The following is a 26747-nucleotide window of genomic DNA, read 5'->3' as shown; positions in this document are numbered from 1 at the left end:
CGCGCACACCGTGAACACTGAAGTAGGAGTATATCTTTAACAAATGCCAATATTTGTATACATTTCATATATCTTATGTACTTACTTTAAATAAGTCTTTTGTATGTATCTTGTTATTTTTATATGTCAAGCATAACTAACTCTTAATGTTAACAGGCTCTTTAACGTTATAAGTACGTAGACCCCGTTATCAGAGTGAACCAGAGTGAGGGAACTTTTGCTTTGATGCTGAATCGACGATATGACAATGTTAGGCTGTTTGAACGTAAAATCATATGTAGAAAAATAGGACTACATTAGGGCTACCTTTTGCTAGAAGTTCCATAATTGTCGTGAACTGTGCCGTTATCATGTCGTATTGACAGATGTCAATATATACGATTGCATGGGTAAGGGGTTAAGGCACCATCTCCTCGGACGAGAGAATCGTGGCGATAGTCTCGCCGTGTCACAAAATTCAAAACAAACTATCGGTGTGATTATAGTATATCGCCCTGTGGAGATAGGCCCATAGACTTTGTATCGAATTTTGTAACACGGCGAGACTATCGCCGCGATTCTTTCGTCGGTGAAGATGGCACATATACACTTTAAGATGTAAAAATATATAAATCGATCTAATATTATATTTAGCAAATGCAGAAGTGTGTTGGTTTATTGGTTTGTTGGTTCGTCCTTCAATCACGCCGCATCAGAGCAACAGATCGGCGGGATTTTTTCATGGATATAGATAAAATCTTGGAGAGTGGCGTAGGCTACTTTTCACTGTTCACCCTTAATTTAAGGACTAAAATCGTACTTTTAACATGGCAGTTGACACTAGAGCAGATATGGCGAGTGAGTTCCCAAAATGTATGCCTATGATATATAATTTAATACTATTAATCCATACTTAATGTTATAAATGCGAAAGTGTGTCTGTCTGTCTGTCTGTCTGCTAGCTTTTCACGCCCCATCCGTTTAGCCGATTTTGATGAAAATTGGTATAGAGATAGCTTGCATCCCGGGGAAGGACATAGGCTACTTTTGATTCCGGAAAATTAAAGAGTTCCCACGGGATTTTTAAAAACCTACAATCCACGCGAACGAAGTCGCGGGCATCATCTAGTAATTAATATTTATCGATAAATCATTATTAAACACATTTTACATCCTCTAGGTATACCAGACGATAGCTTGGTGAAATTGCAGAAGAAAATGCGCTTCAATTCCGATTTGTCTCCACCTGCCACCTGCACCACCACCACCTGCAACTGCTGCAGCCCTGAACTGCCATCTACACCAGAAAAAGTCATACCTGTACCTGAAAAAGAAACTCCAACAAAAATAAGGTAAGCGTTCCCATAAAAAAGTTTAACTAATCATAAACTAATGCTTATGTTCTTAAAGCCTCGCCAAGGTCTGCACCCGTACGTGCTCGTATCTAACTACGTAGTCGAGACGATATTTTTTTTTACAATAGTAAAATTATTGTACAGTTTTATATTGGTACTGCGACCGTCACAACTTGCTTTTGGTGTAAACGGCGGCGGTTCCTCTGGTGCTGCAAATGTTATTAGGCGGCGATAATCACTTAACATCAGGTTTGCCTGCTCGTTTGCACGCTATTTTTATTTAAAAAAAAAAGTGTGTACCTAGATGTTATGTAGAATGCATGTTTTAGACTTTCGCGTGGTGACAATAGAAAACAGGTATATTATCGTAAAATACTTATTGCATGCTAATAGGCAGAATTTGGCTGTACCTTTTTGTTTTGTAACGTCACTGTTTACCCATATATTCGCAATAAATAAATTTGAATTGAATTGATTTCAAAATCTTTATTTATAATTATGTATTACAAATCGTACACGCGTCTACGCGCATTGTGTGTTTCAGGCTCCAGTTCTTAAGCTATTTTTTTCGTTATATTTAGTCGTTAGTTATAATATAGATTAGATATGCATATTACTAAAAGAGTCAGTCAGAAAAGCAGGCGAATTATTATTCATTGGGTATTTTTAGATGAGTTTAGTTAAAATGTCCTCTCATATTAAACTTGCGCGTGGATATGGATCACAACGCGTAGAGGCTTATCGAGAGTTTTAGTCTTTAAACTAACGTTAACTGAAATATTAACTTGATCGGGGAACAAATGCCATTTCAACCACTTGATTGAAATAACGACCTAAGAACAAAAAGTATTTAATAGTCGTCGAGTCTCGAGTCAGAGCGAGACTGCTTTCAAAACGGTCAAACACCCGCATTTATACAAATCGATTCAAAATGGCTGCCCCGCCACAAATCACGTGACGTCGGATGAGTCAAATAATGTCCAATTCATTAAACTAACTTCAACAAATAAATTGATAATCTTGATCATTACTTTGAATTCAAACCAATTCTTTAAAATAAGCTAAAAATAACTAGTAATTTATTCAGTGTTGCTGATATAATATATAGATAATTGGCAGCAGTGTTTTCGAAAATGTCTTTACGAAATAAAGAGGACCAAGCAGCAAGAATTTATATAGCACAAGAAATGCATGGATTTACGCGGTAAAGGTTATTATAGCTTTTGTAGCTTAGTGGTATTTTTATATGAGTTTGTTAGCTGTCCAATATATTTTATTTTTATTTTTATACCTTTTTATACGTTGTTGAAACTATCTGGCATAATATATCATATCATCATCATATCATCATACATAAGTATTATGAGACCGAAATATAGATAAATCTACATGCAGCGAGTGCTTTAAATAAGTAGTACTAACTGTAACTACTATAATACCTACAGGAATTGGTTTATATTGGAAATATATATTTTGAATTTTATGGGAGTAGATACCTAATATTATTAGAATATTTAGAGTGATCACTACCCATATTCTAAAATGCGAAAGTGTGTTTGTTGATTAACCCTTCAATCACGTCGCAACGTTGTGCACGACGACGCAATTTTTGCATAGTTAAGTCATGGAAAGTGAGTGACATAGGCTACTTTTTATCCCGGAAAATCCACGCGATTTTAAAAACCTTAATCCACGCGAACGCAGTCACGGGTATCGCCAACATTAGAATATAAATTAAAAAAAAGAAAGACAGAAAAAACGTTTATTATTTGAAAGTAGTGTTTTGAGTAGCATGTTATAATAGTGTTTGTGAGATCGGCATGCGACATCGGTGATGGGTATCGGGTTGTTTCCAGAGAGCTTTACACGCTGGTCGAGAACCTCCGCTTCAGGACGTCCATGTTTGTTGGTTGCAGCCTTCCCATCATCTACTACGGAGCGCGCACGCACAAGCAGATCCAGCAGGTCGTGAAGGAGTTGGGCAGGACGGTGTACTGCGGTGACGCGCGGATGTCGATTCTGTCGTCGAGGGATCATAGTTGCATACGGGAGTATGATAGGAGCCAGTGGCCGTCTAAGAATGATATGTGTTCTTCGTGTATTAAGGTGGGTTGTACTTGTTTTTAGGGTTCCTCTCTCCAGAGAAAAAAAAGAACTCTTATAGGATCACTTCGTTGTCTATCTGTCTGACCCGTCAAGGGAATCAAAATCAGGAAACCAAACCGGTAGGTACTTCCCGTTGACCTAGAATGAAGCAATGTCTTATTGAACAAGTAAAGGGAAAATCCGCAAACCGTGAGTTTGTGGTTACGTGTGGTGTGTTCTTACATACCTTGATAGTCTAGTGGTTACGATCCCGGGCACGCACTTCTATAACTTTTCAGAGTTATGTGCGTTTTAAGAAATTAAATATCACTCTCTTTAACGGTGAAGGAAAACATCGTGAAGAAACCTGCATGCCTGAGAGTTCTCCATAATGATCTCAAGGTGTGTAAAGTCTGCCAATCCGCACTTGGCCAGCGCGCTGGACTATGGCCAAATCCTTCTCATACTGAGAGGAGGAGAGGAGCTCTGTAGTCAGCCGGCTATGGGTTGATCATGATGATTTCTTACATATTATTACGATTTTAAACTAAGTTCTCATTTTACAGCCGCTGTCGTCTAAAGAAAAACAGAAAATCAACACCCTACAGGAGACCAACTGCAAGTACTACGACAACCGCAAAGCTTTAAACCGGAAGGTCCTGCCGCCCTCCTTTGATCTCAAGGAACTAGTGACGCAGGGCGAAATTATGACCGCTTGTCCATACTACGCCGCTAGAGAGATGGCTAAGAATGCCGACATTGTGTTCTGCCCCTACAACTACTTGATTGAACCCGGTATTAGGAAAAGTGTAAGACGTACTTCCCGAGATATTAAATTTTTGAATCAGTGTATAATCTAAATATACCTATAAAAGAAAAAGTTAACTTTGTAGATGCAAATAGATCTGACAGACAACATCGTGATAATCGACGAGGGCCACAACATCGAGGACATCTGCCGGGATGCCGCCACTTGCAACTTGACTAGGGACCAAGTGAAAAACGCTTTGAAGGTAATGCTGCTACCATCAATTGCCGGTTCACTGCAAAGTTATAACCACTAGGCTATCGCTAGGTATTGCTTGCAAAGTTATAACAACTAGGCTATCGCTAGGTATTGCTTGCAAAGTTATAACCACTAGGCTATCGCTAGGTAATGCTTGCAAAGTTATAACCACTAGGCTATCGCTAGGTATTGCTTGCAAAGTTATAACCACTAGGCTATCGCTAGGTAATGCTTGCAAAGTTATAACCACTAAGCTATCGCTAGGCAATGCTTGCAAAGTTATAACCACTAGGCTATCGCTAGGTATTGCTTGCAAAGTTATAACCACTAGGCTATCGCTAGGTAATGCTTGCAAAGTTATAACCACTGGGCTATCGCTAGGTAATGCTTGCAAAGTTATAACCACTAGGCTATCGCTAGGTAATGCTTGCAAAGTTATAACCACTAGGCTATCGCTAGGTAATGCTTGCAAAGTTATAACCACTAGGCTATCGCTAGGTAATGCTTGCAAAGTTATAACCACTAGGCTATCGCTAGGTAATGCTTGCAAAGTTATAACCACTAGGCTATCGCTAGGTAATTAATGCTTGCAACGTTATAATAACCTTTTTCTACGCTAGTACACACCAAATATTTGTAAAGATGATATTTTTTTAAGGAACTCGAAACAGTAGCTTCGTTCCGGTACGCCAATCAAGGTATCATGCCACACGTCGGAGAGCTGCAGCTCGCTTTGGGAAACTGGGACCAATGGTGCGTTTGTTTCCTTTTCTATTTTATACTGCGTTTTCAACTTAGTTACACATATTTAACTTATGAAATACCTACTAGACAGGAAGATTTTTATTTAGATAAATGAACTTTTACAAGTTCTTTTGAATCGTCAAGTGATACGTTTCCAATAGGTTCTCAATACAGGAGAACCACAAAAAACTCGGCGGTTGCTCTTTTAAAAAAATTAACAATCTTAAATGTACAATGAACCAAAAGCCTAATTTGCTATAATCCGCGGAAACAATTTCCGCGTTTCGGCGGATTATAGCAAATTAAGCTTTTGGTTCATTGTATATCATGGACTTACGCAAAGTAACGCCTGCTTCTATACAACAAATCTTAAATGTATAAAAATAACTGATCTATTAGCCCGATATGTCCAATAGTTTGAGCTGTGCAGCTCAAACTATTGGACATATCGGGCTGAAATTTGAAATGCAGAATTTTATTGTTTACGAAGTTTGGTTCACAGATAGCTTGCATCCATGGGAAGGACATAGCCTACTATTTATCCCGGAAAATCAATGAATCAACTACCCAGTAAGATTGTATTCTATTCATCATCATCATGATCAACCCATCACCGGCTCACTACAGAGCGCGGGTCTTCTCTCAGAGTGAAAAGGGTTTTTGGCCATAGTCTACCACGCTGGCCATGTGCGGATTGGTAGACTTCACACACCTTTGAGAACATTATGGAGAACTCTCAGGCATGCAGGTTTCCTCACGATGTTTTCCTTCACCGTTAAAGCAAATGATATTTAATTAATTAAAACGCACATAACTCCGAAAAGTTAGAGGTGCGTGCCCGGAATCGAACCCCCGACCTCCGATTAGAAGGCGGACGTCCTAACCACTAGGCTATCACAGCTTATTATATCACAGTGTATTCTATTGTAGGTTCGTAAACCAAACTCCGTTAATAAACACTCAGTCGGTGAATGGCATGGAAGCGACGTTCAGCTGGCAAGTGGAGAACTTTGTACAGACGCTAAACAACCACAACATCGGGCAGAACCAATACAACGGTAATTATGCTTTAATTTAATTTGAAACATCCTTATTGCTTAATACTATGACAGAGAATAAAAACCGGCCAACCGCAGTGTAGGATTCCGTAGTCATACTCCTTAACCTGTGAACCCTACTTAGCCATGATAGGTTTTCTTTAAAATTGATTAGGGGGGGGGGGGGGGGGGGCTGCACTTGACTCTAATAATTTGCAGTTTGTAAAACATCATATTTTACATACGGATCTAGAAATCGAATAATGATGTTCCCACACCCACAGTATTTTTAAAATACCTATTCAACGATACCCCACACTATGGGGCAGACGAGAAAAAAAAAATATTTATCACAATTTTATTTCACCACTTTGTCGGCTTGATAATTATTTATACCCGTGCCAAATTACAGATTTCTACCACTAATAGTCTCTGAGATTAACCGAGGACGGACGGACGGACATGGCGATATATGGCTTATATATATATAAGGATTCCTTGTTTACTACCCTAAATAATACAGGATAATATGCTTTAAAAAAAACAAAGGGCGACCTTATACCAGTGATCCCTTCCAGGCAACCCATACTTAAGATAAGAACTGTAAGACGGGGAGTCGCAATGCAACTAACTATACATACAGTACTTATACTTCTTACTTCACTGTATATTACACTAATTACAGCATTCCATCAAAACGTGGAGCTTTTCTGTAGGAAGTTCCGTGAAGACAGCCGCACTTTGATTGGAGTCACGCAATCCACTTGCAGTCTCTTAGAATCCCTCGACACTGTGCTTGGTGAGTTTAATGCATAATTCGGTATCGAATTCGAAATGATTAAATAGGTGTTCAAATTCCAGTTTGACTAAATAATGAGTTCGAAAAAAAATGGTGTCCGAACTCCGAACACCAGTTTCGCTAAACGAATAAATTAAATTAAATGTAGTCCATATAAAATGGCCCTTAGATCCGTGTTAAATATAACTTACAACATAATATGAAGTGGAGCGGAGTTGATCCTGATTGGTTTACTGAACTATATTTATATTTATCAATAATGTGATTGGTTAAAAACACACGTCTCAGTCAAAATGCACCCTAAGTCGGCGGCCCAGGTGGGAGTGGGTGCGTCCTGTGGGGCGGCCAGCAACGTGTAGAACAAACTTAATATTTACAAGAAGTTGGAAGGAAGACGCACGGACGTGACCTAATCAAGAACGGGTGCCAAGCGGCGTGGAAAGTATGGATTGCGCTCGCGTCTCGCCCCGCAGGACACACCCGCTCCCGCCTGGGCCGCCCGCTTAGACTCAAGAAAGAGGAGACCCTTACCCTTAAATAGCATCAGAATCACGTAAATGTGTCGAATCGCAGGTTTTCTGTTCCGCGATTCGGGCAAGCACATGGACGACTTCAAGCCGGTGCTGGTGCGCAAACTCCGCTCCGAAGTAAACGACGCCAATGCGTGGAGGGCTTCACAGTTTAATAAGGTAGTAAATCCATACTGAATCCAACCGCGCCTGGATGATTATTCGCTCCAAACTTTGCGATTGCTCTCGTAAACTGTGATGTGACTTCCACTATTCAAATATTTCTTCAAATATTACTTTAAATTTGTTTTAGCTCTTTGTAATTTACTACTATTTAATTATTTATTTTTTTACTCTCTGTAATGCTGCTAAGGAAGGCCAGGATAAACTTAAAACACATCCTAAAGTAAGTTTTATCACTATCGAAATGTATAGGTATTGATTTATTTAGATGTTCTCAACAAAAACCTCAGTTTTGTAATGCATACCTTTACCGTCATGAATTTATAAGAACTTATTACTCTCTCTTTATCGTGGCTCCTTTCCATCAATCACAGGATGTTAGTTTTCTTAGGATAATAATGCAGATCTTTCCACGTACGTTATCATCTGATATACGCGTAAACCTCTGATATGCGGTATACCAAGCCACATGAATTTATATTTGCAGGCAATTTTTAGCTAATTTGAAGGTATAATAGACTAATGGCACAATTTCAGCAAGCTGAGTACGAGCCGTTGACTCTCCGGCTCATTTGCATGAACCCGGCGGTGGTGTTCGAAGGCCTGCATCCCGCGAGGTGCATCATCCTCGCTTCTGGCACACTCACTCCGCAGATAAGCATGCAGTCCGAACTCGCTACCGAATTCCCGTTGAGAATCAGCCCGAAACACATTATTCCCAGCGATAGGGTAAGTCTAACTACCTGCCATGTGATGTTTTGTATGATTTAAACTGATGCCCGCGACTTATCCGCCTGGATTTAGGTTTTTAATATCTCGTGAGAACTCTATGATTTCCCAGTACAAAAAAGTATCCTATGTCACTCTCCTGTACCCATGCAAAAATCACGTCGATCCGTTGCGACGTGATTGAAGGACAAACCAATAAACAAACACTTTCGCGTTTATAATATGGGTAGTGACAGCAAAAACGATTTATAAATATTCGAGCTTTTCACTAAGAATATATTATCCAATAGTGTTCTGCAATGCCTCAGAAAGTTTGTCAATTATAAACATACGGCGAACTTGTCACGTACAGGTTTGCTGTCGAATTGTCCGGATTTTTAAAGGTTGATAGAGATAGATAGTTACATGATATGTAAGTCGGAAGCTTTCTAAAACTTTCCGTTACATCCAGGTTTGGATAGGTTCACTCTCAAGTTGTCCTGACGGTACTCCACTAGAGTGCACCAGCCAAGGCACCAAACAGACGGCCGTGCAAGACGCGCTGGGCGAGGCGGTGTATGAAGTGTGTCGCGTCACGCCACACGGCGTGCTCTGCTTCTTCCCTTCGTACCAACGCATGAACGGGCTTGTGAGGCGGTGAGTCAATACATACAGGGCATCAAAAGAAGCTCTAAAGATTATGGAGTCATTTTTTAATTTTTGGAAATGGTTTTAGATGGCGACAAACCGGTTTGTGGAGAAGAATGACAGAACTAAAGAATATCTTCATGGAGAGCAGTGACGCTAAAGACCATGACAACAATATGGAGGTAAATGCAGAACTAAGATACGACGCAATCTTCTCACTTCTGTCCTTTTTATAGCTATCAAGATATTTTATTCAAATTTAAAAATATTTATTTCATGTCGAACAACGCATGGCTCTTAATATTATTATGACATGTCAAGGTCTACCACCAGTTCGGAAAGCCACTTCTAATGCGAAGAACTGACCAGAAACTTTACATTTACTTTTAGAAGATAAAATAAAAGCAAGCAATACGGGAAATAAAAGTTCCCACATAGTTTTTGAAAACCTAAATCCACATGGACGAATTCCAAAATGTATCAGAGTGCCTTCAGGTGCAGATCAGACTCTCTTCTGATAGACATTTTTCAAGTTTCAAGACTCGTCTATTTTATGTCTGGCAGGAGTATTACGACTGCGTGGGCTCGGACACGGGCGCGCTGCTGTTCGCCGTGTACCGCGGGAAGGTGGCCGAGGGGATGGACTTCAAGGACCGGCAGGCCAGGGCTGTCATCACTGTGAGTGTAATGACCTTCCGAGACGGTCAAAGGTCAAACACGCAGATTAGTTTTGCTTGATCAAGCTGCTTAATGCGCCCGTCAAGCAGCTTGATCAAGCAAACGGCACTTTTCTCGGCACACGGTCCCAACGTCGCTTCAAGCACGCACTTAAAGGCTCAAGCATGAAGCACACAAACAAAACGTTTTGCGTCATCATTCCTCATACGCATGGCTGAGGTTTGGAATACTCCAATTATGTACTCTAATTATGTATTTCCTACCAATTACAACCGGGTATCTTTAAAACAAGACTGAATAGGCATCCTCTAGGTAAACGCGTCCCATCTTAGGCCACATCATCACTTTCCATCAGGTGTGATTGTGGTCAAGCGTTTGCTTATAATTAATTTTAAAAAAAAGCAAACTTCTTGAGCCGTCAAAATTCTTGACTCAAACAAAAATCTACGCGCTTGACCGTCTCGGACGCCCATAATGTTACTTGTGTACTCCCTGTACGCAGTATCTGGTCTCGCAGGAAACTGACAGACGTTGGGTGATTATGTATCTCGCGACAGGCTTGCGACAGGTTAAATCTCGCGATCATTGCTGTCAAACGTCCGGCTAGAGAGACAGCAATAGCCACAAAGCAAAATAAGAAGAAGAAGAGAGACAACAAATGAACTGTCGGATTGCTACTGCTTTCGCGTTGCTGTCGCTACTGCAACGTTTTACGTAATCACCCCGCCGGTTTGGTCACGAATCAAAGGGCCCTGGCACTGCGCTTAGGCTGGCTCGCGGTGGTCGTGGACATCGCTTACTGTATATTAATTATTGAGAGTATGGTATGATCGCTTTTACACTTCACGCGAGTGTGTCAGCGTCTTCGACACAGAACAAAACCGACAAAATTAGGAGAAAAGCGTGAAGCTGAGATGTGTGCTACGATTCTAGATTTGTGGTTCGCGGACGTTGTCGAGCAATGGTTTATTTGACGATTCAAAAGCACTTGTAAAAGTTTACTCAATACAAATATATTATATTCTAAATTGTGAAATCTTCGTTCAGGATATAATAGTTGAGATTGTTCGTAGATCGGAGTGCCGTACCCTAACAAATACGACATAGCGGTGAGCGAGAAGATGAAGTACAACGACAAGTATGTCAAAGAGAGAAAGCTGCTGTCTGGCACAGATTGGTACTTAGTGCAGGCATACAGGTGAGTAAATCGTTTTGTTCGGTGTGGATTTGTGTGATATCAAATAGAGAAATAGATATATTCTATGCCCCACAAAATATACTAAAGATTATGTTAAAAATTAAACGACAGATACCGAGGTGATTCCAAAACAAAGACATTAAGTTCTATAACTTGACCAGAAATATAAAAAAATTGCTCTGGGGGCGCCACTAGTATATGGTCTTGTATAAATTAGTTCCACGGGTTTTCCGTAATATGGCGAGGTATTTTATTTTTCTGGTCAGGCTTTAAACAACAACAATATATAAGGCATACGTTTTGAGAAACCACTCGCCATATTTGCTCATGTTAAAAGTAAGATTTTGGTCCTACCTACCGGTACCTACAGATATGCAACTAGCATGGCCCCTCATTCCCTCTCGCTCAAGCAGAGGTATTTACTTGCGAAATGTTATTCCATCTATTTTACGTTCGCTTCGGCTATTGTAGCGAATAAAGTCGCCACGGTGATTAGGACAAAACATAATCATTTTGTCACGTTCTAATAAGTGCTTAAATGTATTTACCTATCTCTTCTAACAGTAAGTCACAATAGGGCTACTCCTACAGTTATTTATTCTGAGGGTCAGCCGTACTTTTGACATGACAGTTGACACAGAGTAGGTAAATATGGCTAGTCCTTTGTTATAATAAAATGGCTGTGACATATAGCCGGACGTGATAAAGGTGATTCCAATGTTTCGCGTTTTATTTTTGAGTCAACGGATACTATAACATGATTTACATCGCAGCGTATCGGAGCTAATTTCTAAAATTTAATTAATAAATTAATCACAAATTTGTCGCGCGAAAAATTCGCAAGATTGCTCACGAATTCTTGCTAAGTTTTCAAGCCTAAAAACATGTTTTCAGAGCGCTGAACCAGGCCGTCGGTCGCTGCGTGCGGCACAGCGGCGACTGGGGCGCGGTGTTGCTGCTGGATGCGCGCTTCCGCGAGTTCTACTTCACGCAACACCTGTCCGCCTGGGTCAAGGAATATGTGAGTTGTTACGTTTTTTTTTACGAATTCTACAACGTATTAGATAATATTCGTAACATCCAGGCAAGCTGAGGTAAACAACAAATTTTACCGCTACCATGAAAAAGTAGCATATTATACTGGTTGTAACCAGAACGCTGGCAAAAACGATACCAGGTGATACTACTGATGATTACTGATATACCACAAAAAAAACGTGAAAAAAATAATCCTAGAATTTCGTAAAAGTTTATAATAAGCAAATAATACAACGAACAAATTTGCCAACTACCGTTGCGTAAGTAGGCCACTCGAAGTCAATGCCGCGTCGTAGGCGGGGCATTGACCCGAGTTTTGCACGCTATACATCGCGGGTTTGAATAAATACTAAATCACTAAAACTACAAAATGAGACAAATAGTTATGTTATTGGATTGTGTTTAGGTCATATAACGATAACGCTAATTTATTGCTAGCGTTCTGGTTACAACCTGTATTACATAAACTCTGCTCTTAAGTATAAAATAATTTAGTCAAACTGTGTCATAGCTCAACATAAATCAATGGGAATTTTTCACAATTAATTTTTTTTATTGGTGTTCCCAACATTCGTACCAATTTTTAGCCCTATGCGAATTATTCTAACCTTGAATGTCTATTTTGACCAGACTATAACATAATTTATATCCCGTAGAGTGAAATAAGCTTAACAATGGGGTCGATTCTCTTGTACACAATCTATAAACTAAACTAAATTAACAGGTCTGAATCTAGTGCTATCCTTTTCCGCAAGCAACATTATAAAAGGGATAGCAATAGATTTAGACGTGTCATTTTAGTTTAGAGATTGTGTAACAACGGAATTAGCCACAATAGTGTTATAAGAAAATATGTTTTTTCCAGTTGGGATGTAATCACCACACCTTCAACAGTCTAGTCAACGGCTCAAATAGCTTGAAAGCATTTATGGAGGAAATGACGCGGAGGGAAAATAAATGATTTAGTTTTACGACAAACCCAATAATAGAATAAGTTTTATTTTTAAAATATTTTTTGTTTTGTTTATCATGATTAAAATCTATTGTCATTTGGTGCCTATTTCAACTTGACCGCAAAAATAATAGGATAAATAAATCCTATACCTTATATTTGTTTTTTAAATCAAGTTTTTTTTTTTTAAATATCTTAGTGGAAGCATTTAAAAACTGTATAACAGTATATATATATATATATATAACATAAAAGTTGAAAGTGCACTGTTAGTATTTAACTAGTTGATTAAAAGGGAGACATATTTTGAGTTGATGCAAATCAATTGCATAGCACCATCTTTTTCAAATTTTATGGTGTGTACAGTACCAGTTTTCATTTAAGGTCAAAACACAAGGGCTCTTAAATACCGGCGGGTCAATCGCGAGGACTCCTAGACGCCTAGGTATCGCATTGACCCACACCTAGGGGGGGGTCAATAACGTGGCGATACGCCGCCGTACGACAAATTTAATGAGTGCGTATGCACATATAGTACGCGACAGGTCGAGATAGCAATCGGGGACGGAACGCCCCGCACACCCACACAGCCCCACGCTAACTCGGTGCGGGCAAGCGCGGGTGACGTGCGGGTGTGCGGGGCGTCCCCCCGCCTCATACCCCGATTGCCATCTCGACGTGTAGCGGAATATAGGTACAGAAATTTTGACGTACCTTAAGTGTAGTATTATACCTAAATCGAGATGACTTTTTGCCCGTCCGTCATTTAATCGCCCTGTGCATTTCGACCCTAAGCGACACGTTATTTTTACTATTGTAACTGTGATGTTAAGAGGCTTTGTTCCGATATTATATTTTTGTAAAAATTATGAAATTAGAATTCATCATTGATGATGAGCAATCAGGGTATCTATAGGTTATACAGTTTTTGTAATATTTTAAATTGTAACAAAATTCTAAGTTGAAATATTCACGATCTCGAGTCTCTAAAAAAAGTAAAAATAAACGAAATCAAGAAAAAAGTGTTTCTACACTTGTGATTTTAGTACAGTAAGGTTTTTTATACAAAAAATATATGTTGACCATTATGTTTGATGATGAATTACACATTTGCCCAACACACTCGGCTAATGTGTACATGTCTTCATAGCCGAAAACGGGATTAATGCACGCTTGCACTTGTGCGCATGCATGTCGCAGTCGCACAGCACACCGTGCACCTCAATGTTGTTTGTGAAAAACATAGCACCAGAAAGTTAGTTTACATGAGCACAGCGCAGCGCAGCATAGCTCAATGTTGATTGGTCACCCTTGAGGCGGTTACAGACTCATCCGATCCGAGTCCGTGAAAATACGTTACTTTTTAGGGTTCCGTTGTAAACAAGGAACCCATATAGTTTCGCCATGTCCGTCCGTCCGTCCTCGGTTAATCTCAGACTATTAGTGCTAGAAATCTGTAATTGGGCACGGGTATAAATATTAATCACGCCGACAAAGTGGTGAAATAAAATTGTGATAAACATTTTTTTTTAGGGTAGCTACATGTAAAGTGGGGATGATTTTTTTCTTGTCTATCCCATAGTGTGGGGTATCGTTGAATAGGTCTTTTACAAATACTGTGGAACATTTTTCGATTTCTAGATCCGTTTGTAAAATATGATGTTTTAAAGTGCTACTTCTTATTAGTTTTCAAGTGTGCGTGTGTGTGTGTCCCTCTATCAGACAAATGGTAGTATACACGCTGAAATTTTGGTTGTTTTCCCGAAGCGAAATGATTTTGTCGTGGTATTACAATCGATTTATAAATATAAAAAATATTACAGTCAAAAATGTCAAATTTACAATCGGGAAAAACAAAAATCGAATGAGACTTCGAACCAATAGTGATACCGCGTGCGTGCAGGCTAGTTTATGCCGTATCACTACGCGCGAGAGTTTATTTTGCTCTATACTTTTTCACTTTATTGGCAGCGCGGTTCGAGTGGATATACCTACCTACTATTCACGTTACGTCTAGGAAGTTACTATTGTTTCTCACACTTTCGAGTTGTTGATATTTTTTTAATTATTTCAAAACAAAAACATTTTTATTTTTTAAGTTTAACTAAAAATTTCGATAGTACTACTGAGGGCAAATCGTTTTGCCGCGGGAAGACAACCACTAAAATTTCACTGTGTATAGGAACGTGAAAAAATTCACAGCAGTAGTATATATAATCTACTACGGAACCCTACACTGCACGTGGCCCGCCACGCACTTTTTTTTGTTTTTTTTTTGTATGGTAGGTAGCTTATGACATATTTCGTAGATATTTTTTATATCCGTATTTTTACTGATTCGGATCGGATGAGTGCGTGATCACTGTTACACGTTGGCCGGCCAATGCCAAACGCGGACCTGAGTGTACAGAATGTCAAAGAGAAACTAAAGAATAAAATCTTTGTTTTCTACAACTCTTTTATTTATAACCTTATTACCTAAATTACAATAAATAACTTAAACAATAGTCTGGTACTTTGCATTCATTTTTAGGGTTCTGTACCTAAAAAGGAACAATTATAGCATCGCTTTGTTGTCTGTCAGTCTGTCCATCGTCTCTGTCAAGAAAACCTATACAGTATGTCCCGTTGACCTAGAATCATGAAATTTGACAGGTAGGTGGTAGTAGCTGTCCTATAAACTTCTTGTAAGAGTTCTTGTAAAGAGTCTTGTAAACTCTTATATAGTCTGTAAGCTTGTGGTTACATCACAAAAACATTAAAATGACTGTCATTAACTTCCAATGTTCTACTGAAGAGTTAGGTATATCTTGTGCGATGGTAGGGAACCCTTCGTGTACGATGGTAGGGAACCCTTCGTGGACGATGGTAGGGAGCCCTTCGTGGACGAGCCCGACTTGCACTTGACCGGTTTTTTTTTGGATCCTGCAACAAAAAACAACTTACATAAAATTACACGCTTAGTTGGAGGTGGAATAATACGTGACAAAATACAATTCTTTTGTTTTTTAATAGATACACAGGTGCGTAAGAAATGACTTTTCATGCGCCATTTTAACTTTATGTGTCAAATGTGATGTCAAAAGTGCGATAATAGTCCTTATTTTAAAGGAGAATGGTACTTTTGACATGACAGTTGACCCATAGAGTTAAAATGGCGCGTGAGAAGTCATTTGTACGGACTATATATTATATCGTTTCACTGACACGGTTCGTGAGGTAGAGCACGGGTTGCGAGAGGGTGACAGTTGACGTAAAAATCAAGGAATTCAGCGTCGCTGTCAGCTTCCCGGACCTTACCTCACAAGCCGGCTCAGTCAAGCGGTACACCTATAGTAAGGAGACAATGAAAACCGCCACCGACCAATCTAGTAAATAATATGTTATTTTAGGCTTGCCCAGTGTTGAGAAGCATAAGAAAGCAGTCACAGTGATTATCCACAACAACTAACCCCGTGCGTGCTGAATTGCACTTTATTGCGTCGCGTCGTGGCAAGAGTTGCTGTTCATTTAAACGTTTATGCGGTCCCCCAGACAGACTTGCTGCAGATGTCGCACGAGTACGGCTCCTCGCCCGTGTGCGTCCTGTACACGACCAATTACAGTAACGGATAACTCACGGGTGGTGCAGTCGACGGAGCGCTCGTGGCGCTTGAGGTGCGACACGTGCGGGAACGACTTGCTGCAGATGTCGCACGAGTACGGCTTCTCGCCCGTGTGCGTCCTGTACACGACCAATTACAGTAACGGATAACTCACGGGTGGTGCAGTCGACGGAGCGCTCGTGGCGCTTGAGGTGCGACACGTGCGGGAACGACTTGCTGCAGATGTCGCACGAGTACGGCTTCTCGCCCGTGTGCGTCCTGTACACGACCAATTACAGTAACGGATAACTCACGGGTGGTGCAGTCGACGGAGCGCTCGTGGCGCTTGAGGTGCGACACGTGCGGGAACGACTTGCTGCAGATGTCGCACGAGTACGGCTTCTCGCCCGTGTGCGTCCTGTACACGACCAATTACAGTAACGGATAACTCACGGGTGGTGCAGTCGACGGAGCGCTCGTGGCGCTTGAGGTGCGTCACGTGCGGGAACCACTTGCTGCAGATGTCGCACGAGTACGGCTTCTCGCCCGTGTGCGTCCTGTACACGACCAATTACAGTAACGGATAACTCACGGGTGGTGCAGTCGACGGAGCGCTCGTGGCGCTTGAGGTGCGACACGTGCGGGAACGACTTGCTGCAGATGTCGCACGAGTACGGCTTCTCGCCCGTGTGCGTCCTGTACACGACCAATTACAGTAACGGATAACTCACGGGTGGTGCAGTCGACGGAGCGCTCGTGGCGCTTGAGGTGCGACACGTGCGGGAACGACTTGCTGCAGATGTCGCACGAGTACGGCTTCTCGCCCGTGTGCGTCCTGTACACGACCAATTACAGTAACGGATAACTCACGGGTGGTGCAGTCGACGGAGCGCTCGTGGCGCTTGAGGTGCGTCACGTGCGGAAACCACTTGCTGCAGATGTCGCACGAGTACGGCTCCTCGCCCGTGTGCGTCCTGTACACGACCAATTACAGTAACGGATAACTCACGGGTGGTGCAGTCGACGGAGCGCTCGTGGCGCTTGAGGTGCGACACGTGCGGGAACGACTTGCTGCAGATGTCGCACGAGTACGGCTTCTCGCCCGTGTGCGTCCTGTACACGACCAATTACAGTAACGGATAACTCACGGGTGGTGCAGTCGACGGAGCGCTCGTGGCGCTTGAGGTGCGACACGTGCGGGAACGACTTGCTGCAGATGTCGCACGAGTACGGCTTCTCGCCCGTGTGCGTCCTGTACACGACCAATTACAGTAACGGATAACTCACGGGTGGTGCAGTCGACGGAGCGCTCGTGGCGCTTGAGGTGCGACACGTGCGGGAACGACTTGCTGCAGATGTCGCACGAGTACGGCTTCTCGCCCGTGTGCGTCCTGTACACGACCAATTACAGTAACGGATAACTCACGGGTGGTGCAGTCGACGGAGCGCTCGTGGCGCTTGAGGTGCGACACGTGCGGGAACGACTTGCTGCAGATGTCGCACGAGTACGGCTTCTCGCCCGTGTGCGTCCTGTACACGACCAATTACAGTAACGGATAACTCACGGGTGGTGCAGTCGACGGAGCGCTCGTGGCGCTTGAGGTGCGACACGTGCGGGAACCACTTGCTGCAGATGTCGCACGAGTACGGCTTCTCGCCCGTGTGCGTCCTGTACACGACCAATTACAGTAACGGATAACTCACGGGTGGTGCAGTCGACGGAGCGCTCGTGGCGCTTGAGGTGCGACACGTGCGGGAACGACTTGCTGCAGATGTCGCACGAGTACGGCTTCTCGCCCGTGTGCGTCCTGTACACGACCAATTACAGTAACGGATAACTCACGGGTGGTGCAGTCGACGGAGCGCTCGTGGCGCTTGAGGTGCGACACGTGCGGGAACGACTTGCTGCAGATGTCGCACGAGTACGGCTTCTCGCCCGTGTGCGTCCTGTACACGACCAATTACAGTAACGGATAACTCACGGGTGGTGCAGTCGACGGAGCGCTCGTGGCGCTTGAGGTGCGACACGTGCGGGAACGACTTGCTGCAGATGTCGCACGAGTACGGCTTCTCGCCCGTGTGCGTCCTGTACACGACCAATTACAGTAACGGATAACTCACGGGTGGTGCAGTCGACGGAGCGCTCGTGGCGCTTGAGGTGCGACACGTGCGGGAACGACTTGCTGCAGATGTCGCACGAGTACGGCTTCTCGCCCGTGTGCGTCCTGTACACGACCAATTACAGTAACGGATAACTCACGGGTGGTGCAGTCGACGGAGCGCTCGTGGCGCTTGAGGTGCGACACGTGCGGGAACGACTTGCTGCAGATGTCGCACGAGTACGGCTTCTCGCCCGTGTGCGTCCTGTACACGACCAATTACAGTAACGGATAACTCACGGGTGGTGCAGTCGACGGAGCGCTCGTGGCGCTTGAGGTGCGACACGTGCGGGAACGACTTGCTGCAGATGTCGCACGAGTACGGCTTCTCGCCCGTGTGCGTCCTGTACACGACCAATTACAGTAACGGATAACTCACGGGTGGTGCAGTCGACGGAGCGCTCGTGGCGCTTGAGGTGCGACACGTGCGGGAACGACTTGCTGCAGATGTCGCACGAGTACGGCTTCTCGCCCGTGTGCGTCCTGTACACGACCAATTACAGTAACGGATAACTCACGGGTGGTGCAGTCGACGGAGCGCTCGTGGCGCTTGAGGTGCGACACGTGCGGGAACGACTTGCTGCAGATGTCGCACGAGTACGGCTTCTCGCCCGTGTGCGTCCTGTACACGACCAATTACAGTAACGGATAACTCACGGGTGGTGCAGTCGACGGAGCGCTCGTGGCGCTTGAGGTGCGACACGTGCGGGAACGACTTGCTGCAGATGTCGCACGAGTACGGCTTCTCGCCCGTGTGCGTCCTGTACACGACCAATTACAGTAACGGATAACTCACGGGTGGTGCAGTCGACGGAGCGCTCGTGGCGCTTGAGGTGCGACACGTGCGGGAACGACTTGCTGCAGATGTCGCACGAGTACGGCTTCTCGCCCGTGTGCGTCCTGTACACGACCAATTACAGTAACGGATAACTCACGGGTGGTGCAGTCGACGGAGCGCTCGTGGCGCTTGAGGTGCGACACGTGCGGGAACGACTTGCTGCAGATGTCGCACGAGTACGGCTTCTCGCCCGTGTGCGTCCTGTACACGACCAATTACAGTAACGGATAACTCACGGGTGGTGCAGTCGACGGAGCGCTCGTGGCGCTTGAGGTGCGACACGTGCGGGAACGACTTGCTGCAGATGTCGCACGAGTACGGCTTCTCGCCCGTGTGCGTCCTGTACACGACCAATTACAGTAACGGATAACTCACGGGTGGTGCAGTCGACGGAGCGCTCGTGGCGCTTGAGGTGCGTCACGTGCGGAAACCACTTGCTGCAGATGTCGCACGAGTACGGCTTTTCGCCCGTGTGCGTCCTGTACACGACCAATTACAGTAACGGATAACTCACGGGTGGTGCAGTCGACGGAGCGCTCGTGGCGCTTGAGGTGCGACACGTGCGGGAACGACTTGCTGCAGATGTCGCACGAGTACGGCTTCTCGCCCGTGTGCGTCCTGTACACGACCAATTAAATATTTTTTTAAATAAATAACTAAAACGTTTATTTTTCAATCATCTAGTTACACACATACATGGATTTGATATTGAACAATTTGCGTGCTTGTTGGAATAAGCATATTATACAATCTTTAGAATGTTACAAGATCAAGAACTGGCTATCCTAGCTAGCTTTTTAGATATGTGTTAGGGATAGCCATACGCTTAGCCATAGAATTACGTTATATAGTTATAAATCTTCCCGTACATAAGGCCGGAGCCACACCGAAACCGGGCCGTACATAAACAGATAAAAATCGCACGATACTAGATCAGCAAGGTAGTAGAAATACAACATCAGACACAGAAGTAACACCCGAGCTTCGATCAGAAGAACCAAATGTAGAAACCAAAGGGACACGAGTTTATTAAATAACTGCCATACCCCTTCCAGGTTAGCCTGCTTCTATCTTGGACTGCATCGTCACTTGCCTTCTTGTATCTGAATAAAAATAAAATAGCCAAATGGTTTAAATAGACTATTTCTTACCTTTTATGTATGACTAGATCACAATGCTTATAGAATGTTCTACTGCAATCCTTCTCATCGCAGACGTAGGGCTTCAACCGATCGTGATCACGCTCCTTGTGGGTTTTCAGCTGATAACATAAAAGAATTTAGTATCTGGATGACGTGAAGAATCCAATTCTAATTTGAAGGATTTCTTGAACTTTAGAAATGGAAAAGATTTTGAAATTACAAGTAATTTAAGTGCTTGAATGTTCAGCGGAAAAAGTTCATCAATCAGTTGTAATTGGCTGAATTTATGGTAATAGTGAGCGAGCGTCGACCAAACAGACGTGATTGAGATCGTTACACTCCCGCGAATTTAATCCCGCGACTTCCGTGAAATTAAGTTGAAAATCGCGTAAGAACTCTAATATTCCGGGATAAAAGTAACCTATGTCCTTTTTCGGGATGTAAGCTAATTCTGTACCAAGTTTCATCAAAATTAGTTAAACTGTTGGGCTGTGAAAAGCAAGCAGACACACTTTCGTATTTATAATATTAGTATGGAACATAGATTATCTACTAGTATGGAAGTATGGATTTAGCGCCCTGCCTCCTTGGCACGCCAGTTGTGATTATCATATGTATTTATAATGATAGCTGTTTTTGATAAATAAACAATGTATTTATTATATCATTATTATAGTTTGACAGAATGGAATAGACGCTAATAACATGCGGCCGGCTTAAAGATGCACGCTCACCATCCAGTTGGCGGGGAAGGTGCGCGGACACAGCGCGCATGCGTGGGCGCGCCGCACGCGCGGCTCGTGGCGCGCGGCGCGGTGCTTGTTGAGCGTGGAGCGGTAGCTGAAGCGCGCGCCGCACACGCCGCAGCTGTGGCGCCGCAGCGACGCGGAGTGGGTCGCTGGGGGTGTGATAGATGCTTAATAGCTGTGTCTATAGCCGACGATTCATCGCGCTCGCGGTTGCGCGGGCAGTGTTGACGTATCGCGCACGTCCAAACGCATGTGTTGGAGTGCGCAAACCTTGCCGAGGCCGATCCGGGCTGACTGATCCGACATGGATCGGCTGAAGCGCGTTGGAGCGGCGCGACAGGATTGCAAGTGTCTGGATCAGTGGAGTGCGATCCACGTCCCATGCTCCACGATCTTGGATCGTGGATTGACGATTCACGATCCACAGGATCGTGATATCGCCGTCCGGTGTAGACCCAGCTAATGAAATTTCCACGAACGAATGTAATGCATCGAGGAATTGCGATGAGACGTATATTCTGTCAATATATAGAATATAGATGCGACTTGCAAGTGCGACTGGTTATTTTCGCCTCGAGACATCTGTAGACTACATACATGCGACGAGCACGCAATGGAAGACGAGACAACGCAGTTTACGCTCACCGCAATGATAGTGACATTCGCTCGTGAGAATGACGCTGCGCAACACACCTGGCGCCATCTTCACGGGCGACGGAATCGTAACGAGTCCGACCTACTATCGTCGCCGATAGTATGTCCTTACGGAGATTGGTCTATAAGAATAGTATCTAATTTGGTGGCACGGCGAGACTATCAAGAGAGACTAAGTGGAGTGGAACCTAGGTGCAAATTATTTGGATTACAACTTGGACTCAGCTTTGTTTTCTTTGATATACGTTCCAAATTTATCTTATGAAATAAATACGGAAAATAATACTTACCTATATGTGATTTGTAGTTTTCTTTTCTATGAAATACTTTATTACATACATTACAAAGAAATGTGACATTCTTTTGTTTTTTTACTTTAGTCTTGTCTTTTTGAATTTCAATTTTGTTTTTGTGTTTAATAATATCATCTTTTTCGATTTTTATATTGTCTATCTTATACTTTCCATTTTCAACGTCTGCTTCAACATTAAAATCACTTTTAATCATGTCACAGAAATTCTTCTCAGTTTCAGATGGTGTAGGTTTCATATAACATGTTTGAGGTTGTATTCTCAATATGAAAGGTTGAATATTGTCCAGAATTTTCTTACTTCTATCATTAAGTTCAATGTTATCTTCAGAATCTGGTATCTCTGCATTATCTGCAGCTTGTACCTTGATGTTTAGCATATCTGTCAACTTTTCTGCATCTATTTCACTCTTCAAACTAATTATAAACATATCATCGTCTTCCGTGGAGATATACTGAACACTGTTCTCTCCTATTAATTGGTTTAAATTTGCAGCTAAGTTGGTGCTTTCTTCTAAATCTACATCGCTTTCGAATATAGTTGAGCATTCATTGACGGATACTGTGGGAGTTTGGAGTCTATCATCATTTGGTTCAGGTGTATTCATCTGTTGCTCATTTACATTTAATAGTTCGTCTGGTAAATGTTCTGCTTTGACATTATATAATGCATTCATGATATCCTGATCCACACTTCTACCGACGTCATGAAAGTCGAACATGATTTCATTATTTCTTTCGTTGCCATAATCAGTTTCATTTGGGTTGTTAAATATATGACTGTTTTGGAGACTGTCGAAGTCTAAATCATTATAAAGTAGTTCATCGTCCAGTATGTGTAATTGATTCATTTCTTTAAGGAATTCTATTTGCATGAGACTATCGTAGTTGTTAGTGTCGGGCATGCTTGTGTGTGTGTTTGTTTGGTTGTATGTGTGCAGCATGTCTTGTTGTGTGGACATGGTCATATAATCATCCTCTGCTGATAGAATGTCATCTACTATGTTGTCTTCAGTCCTGTTTATGTCAGTATTACTTTCAATTGGTTTATCCTCTTTGCTTCCATCAGTATTTATGGTGTGTTGTCTAAAAATTTACATAGTTTCTCAAATAAATTTAAAACATTTATTTAACTCACCTTCAAAAAAAACCTACCAGTACCTATTACTAGTATTTTCACTTTTAGCGAAAACATAGAAATTAAAATTGGTAAAAGAAAATGTATGACTATAAAACATGGAACTTTAGGAGTTAGCAAAGTTTCCAGATGTGATTCATACAAGCATAAACACAACTGATAACTTATTGTATACCTATTGCCTATTGCAATTGAAATGTATGTACATTGTACAAAGTGCATATTATTAACTAAACATTACACTTACGTATTTTATTTAAAAACATGTCCCTGTTACTTAATAAAAAACTAAGATTTAATTATATTTACCGTACATAGTGCTCGAGCAAAGCACTCTTGTATTGAAATGATATGCCACAAACTCGGCAATAGTTTTTTCTAGTAGTGTCTTGATTATTATTTTGACTAATATAAGAATTACATTTCAGTTGGTGGCGTTTGAGGGAGGCTATCTGTAACAAGATATTTTTATAAATTTTATGGTTTTACCTACACTATACTTCAAGGAAATTACTAAATAATTTTACATACATATCAAAAATTACGTAACCGGCAGGAATCGAAGCTGCATCTTCTGGGTTCGCGCCCAATGCCTTGACCGCTCAGCCACGGTTTCGCATACTGCCAGTGACGAAATTTGTGATATGTATGTTCACTCAGTACTGAAGCGACTGTTTAATGCCAGTAGTGACTCTAGTAGCGACACTGCAATTTTTAATATGTATTTAAAATAATTTTGTAACAAAATAACCAACATATAGTCATTACAGAAGCAGTGACCGCCTATTGGTTAACACTTCTATGCGGCGAACCCATGGTTTGATCCCAGGCACATACTTCTTATGGTTTTAAATAACTAAATATCACTCGTTTTAACAGTGAAGGAAAGCATCGTGAGGAAACCTGCATGCCTGAGAGTTCTCCATAGTATTTATAAAGCTCAGCCTCAATAGCTCAACGGTTGAGGAGTGGACTGAATTCCGAAAATCGGCAGTTCAAACCCCACCCTTGTCGTACCTACTCCTAGCACTAGCTTTACACTTAGTTGGAGGGAAAGTGGAATATTAATCCTGATTAGCATGACTAATATTCTTTTTTTTTTTTTAAGTATGAAGCGTGCCAGACAGTACTTGGCCAACATGGTGGGCTTGGCACAAGTCCTTCTCATTCTGAGAGGAGACCCATTCTCAGTAGTGGACCGGCGATGTGTTGAGATTGAAGTATTGATTAAAATCACAAACAGAAACAAACCTGAGTAAATCTGGCTTGACAGCCGATGCAGGCAAAGGGTTTTATTTTGGAATGCAGCAGCATATGCTTTTTGAGGTTGGATTTGTCCGTGAACTTTCGGTCACACAATGTGCACTTGTGCCTTCTTATATCTGTAATAAACACATTTTTATTTTTTAAATTTATAAATTGGAGACAAAATCCTTTAACTCATTAAGCATCAAGATAAAATTAATATTTAAATAGTAGTTAGAATTAGTAAACTAAAATTGACATTTGTTTGTATTTTTTTAATTCATTATAGGCAAACGCTTGACCACAATCACACCTGATGGAAAGTGATGATGTGGCCTAAGATGGGACGCGTTTACCTAGATGACTATTCACTCTTGTTTTAAAGATACCCGGGTTGTATTCAAGAAATTTATTTATATATTTTTTATTCAAGGGAACCTCTTGATGATAAGATAAATACATAACATAAGATAAAGAACTCACCATTATGAATATCTTCATGCTTCTTCAAATCTGATAGTTTATGAAAAGATTTATCACACAGGTCACACTTGTTTGGTCTGTGGAAATTTAGTATAATGATTTAATATCATACAATGTGGCTAATTCTGTTGTACACAAACTCTAAACTAAACTGAGATGTCTAAATCTATTGCTATCCCTTTCATAATGTTGCTTGCAGAAAAGGATAGCACTAGATTTAGACCCGGTAATTTAGTTTAGTTTAGAGATTGTGTACAAGAGAATCGGCCCCAGTATTACCCTATTTAAAAGCAATGCAATACTGCAGTAAGTAGTTATTTTTGACCTATAATCCAGGTGTTTAGCGAATACGTGTTGCTGCAGTCTCCACAGGGCTTCAAAGGCCATGGAGCACTGCAGACACTTCCACATGCGCGCCAGGGGCTTGTGCGTGAGGCAGTGCTTCATCAGCTGCTGTTTGTTGGAAAACTTCTGGTCAGGACATTTATCTGAAATAACATGCATGTAGAGTAACCCAGATTGTGTATAATCTTTTTTTTTGTTGACCTTATGAGCCTCGATAGCTCAACGGCTAAAGGAGCGGACTGAAAACCGAAAGGTCGCCGGTTCAAATCCCACCCGTTGCACTATTGTCGTACCTACTAGCACAAGCTTTACGCTTAATTGGAGGGGAAAGGCAGTATTAGTCAGTAACTTGGCTAATATTCTTTAAAGAAATAAAAAAAATTAAGTTAGCAAAATCAATCGGATTTTTCAGTTAAGCAAGTTTTAGGTATGAGAAATAAAATATATTACCACATATCCAAAGGTTATCTTTAGAATGTACTCGTAGATGTCCATAATACTTCTTGGCATTATCAAAACGCTTTTGGCATATCTCACAGTGCAATGTTGTCGGTCCATTTAAGTCGGGCTCCTCCAAAGGGCCATCGGCAGTCAAGAACTGCGCAAGAACATCGTCCGAGCCCAATAACCCATTGTGGGAGGGCAACTCATTTTGGAATTCATAATCACACTCTAGCACCTTTCTATTGAACACCAAATCCGACGACTCAGAATCAACAAACTGTAAAATACATTGATTAGCATTCGATTATTATATTGATCAAAAACATGAAAAGATTAGTGTACGTTAATAAAAGATTAGTGTACGTTGATAAGTTAGTAACTATGAAGTAGTAATACTTACGGGCAAACTAAAAAAAGACATATTTTGCTCCATTGCAGCACCAATTGAAGGGTGATTAACGTAATTTGAAATGAAATAGCACGTAATTACATAAAAGTATCAATCATGTTTTGAAAAATCATGTACACAAAAAAATTGTAAAACCAAGAGCCACCAAATCATACATATTAATCTATGCACCAAATCACTACCAAATAAAAATTATACTTAATGTTTGGTTTGGTGCTCTTTGATAAAAACACGATAAAGTAAAAATCTCTGTGATAAAAATCATAGATAATAGGGCTAGAACCAAGAGCCGTAAAACCAGTTTAAAAAAAATTGAATGGCAACCATG

General features: G+C 41.9%; 2 protein-coding genes across 5 annotated transcripts in view; one reads left to right on the top strand and one right to left on the bottom strand.

Moving 5' to 3' along the window:
• The window catches only part of LOC117985032 (Fanconi anemia group J protein-like), a 68727-nt gene extending 53354 nt beyond the window's left edge, over positions 1–15373 (top strand). For 2 of the 4 annotated variants that reach the window (XM_034971717.2, XM_069500889.1), the window contains exons 5-20: positions 1160–1331; positions 3191–3440; positions 3986–4228; positions 4313–4432; positions 5084–5178; positions 6100–6227; positions 6892–7005; positions 7579–7694; positions 7888–7920; positions 8235–8426; positions 8878–9062; positions 9142–9235; positions 9618–9731; positions 10805–10929; positions 11824–11950; positions 12833–15373. In XM_034971717.2, the coding sequence (XP_034827608.1) occupies positions 1160–1331; positions 3191–3440; positions 3986–4228; positions 4313–4432; positions 5084–5178; positions 6100–6227; positions 6892–7005; positions 7579–7694; positions 7888–7920; positions 8235–8426; positions 8878–9062; positions 9142–9235; positions 9618–9731; positions 10805–10929; positions 11824–11950; positions 12833–12928 (2204 nt within the window). In that variant the 3' untranslated portion in view covers positions 12929–15373. The remainder of the gene's footprint in view (positions 1–1159; positions 1332–3190; positions 3441–3985; positions 4229–4312; positions 4433–5083; positions 5179–6099; positions 6228–6891; positions 7006–7578; positions 7695–7887; positions 7921–8234; positions 8427–8877; positions 9063–9141; positions 9236–9617; positions 9732–10804; positions 10930–11823; positions 11951–12832) is intronic. The other 2 variants (XM_069500888.1, XM_069500887.1) reach the window with 2 other exon arrangements.
• Positions 15374–16674: 1301 nt separating this feature from the next.
• On the bottom strand, positions 16675–26636 carry LOC117985263 (zinc finger protein 729-like). The gene is made up of 25 exons (XM_069500629.1): positions 26411–26636; positions 26017–26287; positions 25547–25709; positions 25222–25298; positions 24745–24875; positions 23803–23945; positions 22336–23441; positions 21377–21540; positions 20652–20761; positions 19876–20118; positions 19733–19840; positions 19459–19701; positions 19181–19423; positions 18903–19145; positions 18789–18867; positions 18621–18733; positions 18347–18589; positions 18233–18311; positions 18065–18177; positions 17953–18033; positions 17652–17894; positions 17374–17616; positions 17231–17338; positions 16957–17199; positions 16675–16921 (listed from the first exon to the last, which is right to left on the bottom strand). Exons 1-25 carry the CDS (start codon positions 26441–26443, stop codon positions 16675–16677), a joined length of 5070 nt encoding a protein of 1689 aa, XP_069356730.1. The 5' UTR covers positions 26444–26636.
• Positions 26637–26747: the final 111 nt, after the last annotated feature.

Source organism: Maniola hyperantus, chromosome 9 (assembly GCF_902806685.2).
Source record: "Maniola hyperantus chromosome 9, iAphHyp1.2, whole genome shotgun sequence".
NCBI lineage: Eukaryota > Metazoa > Arthropoda > Insecta > Lepidoptera > Nymphalidae > Maniola > Maniola hyperantus.
This window is presented reverse-complemented; position numbering and strand designations above follow the sequence as displayed.

Coding starts and splice junctions, on each gene's coding strand:
- LOC117985263 (XM_069500629.1), bottom strand. CDS start 26,443: ATGGAGCAAAATATGTCTTTTTTTAGTTTGCCC. Junction 24,876..25,221: donor GCATGAAGATATTCATAATG/GTGAGTTCTTTA, acceptor TGTTTATTACAG/ATATAAGAAGGCACAAGTGC. Junction 17,617..17,651: donor CTCCGTCGACTGCACCACCC/GTGAGTTATCCG, acceptor GGTCGTGTACAG/GACGCACACGGGCGAGAAGC.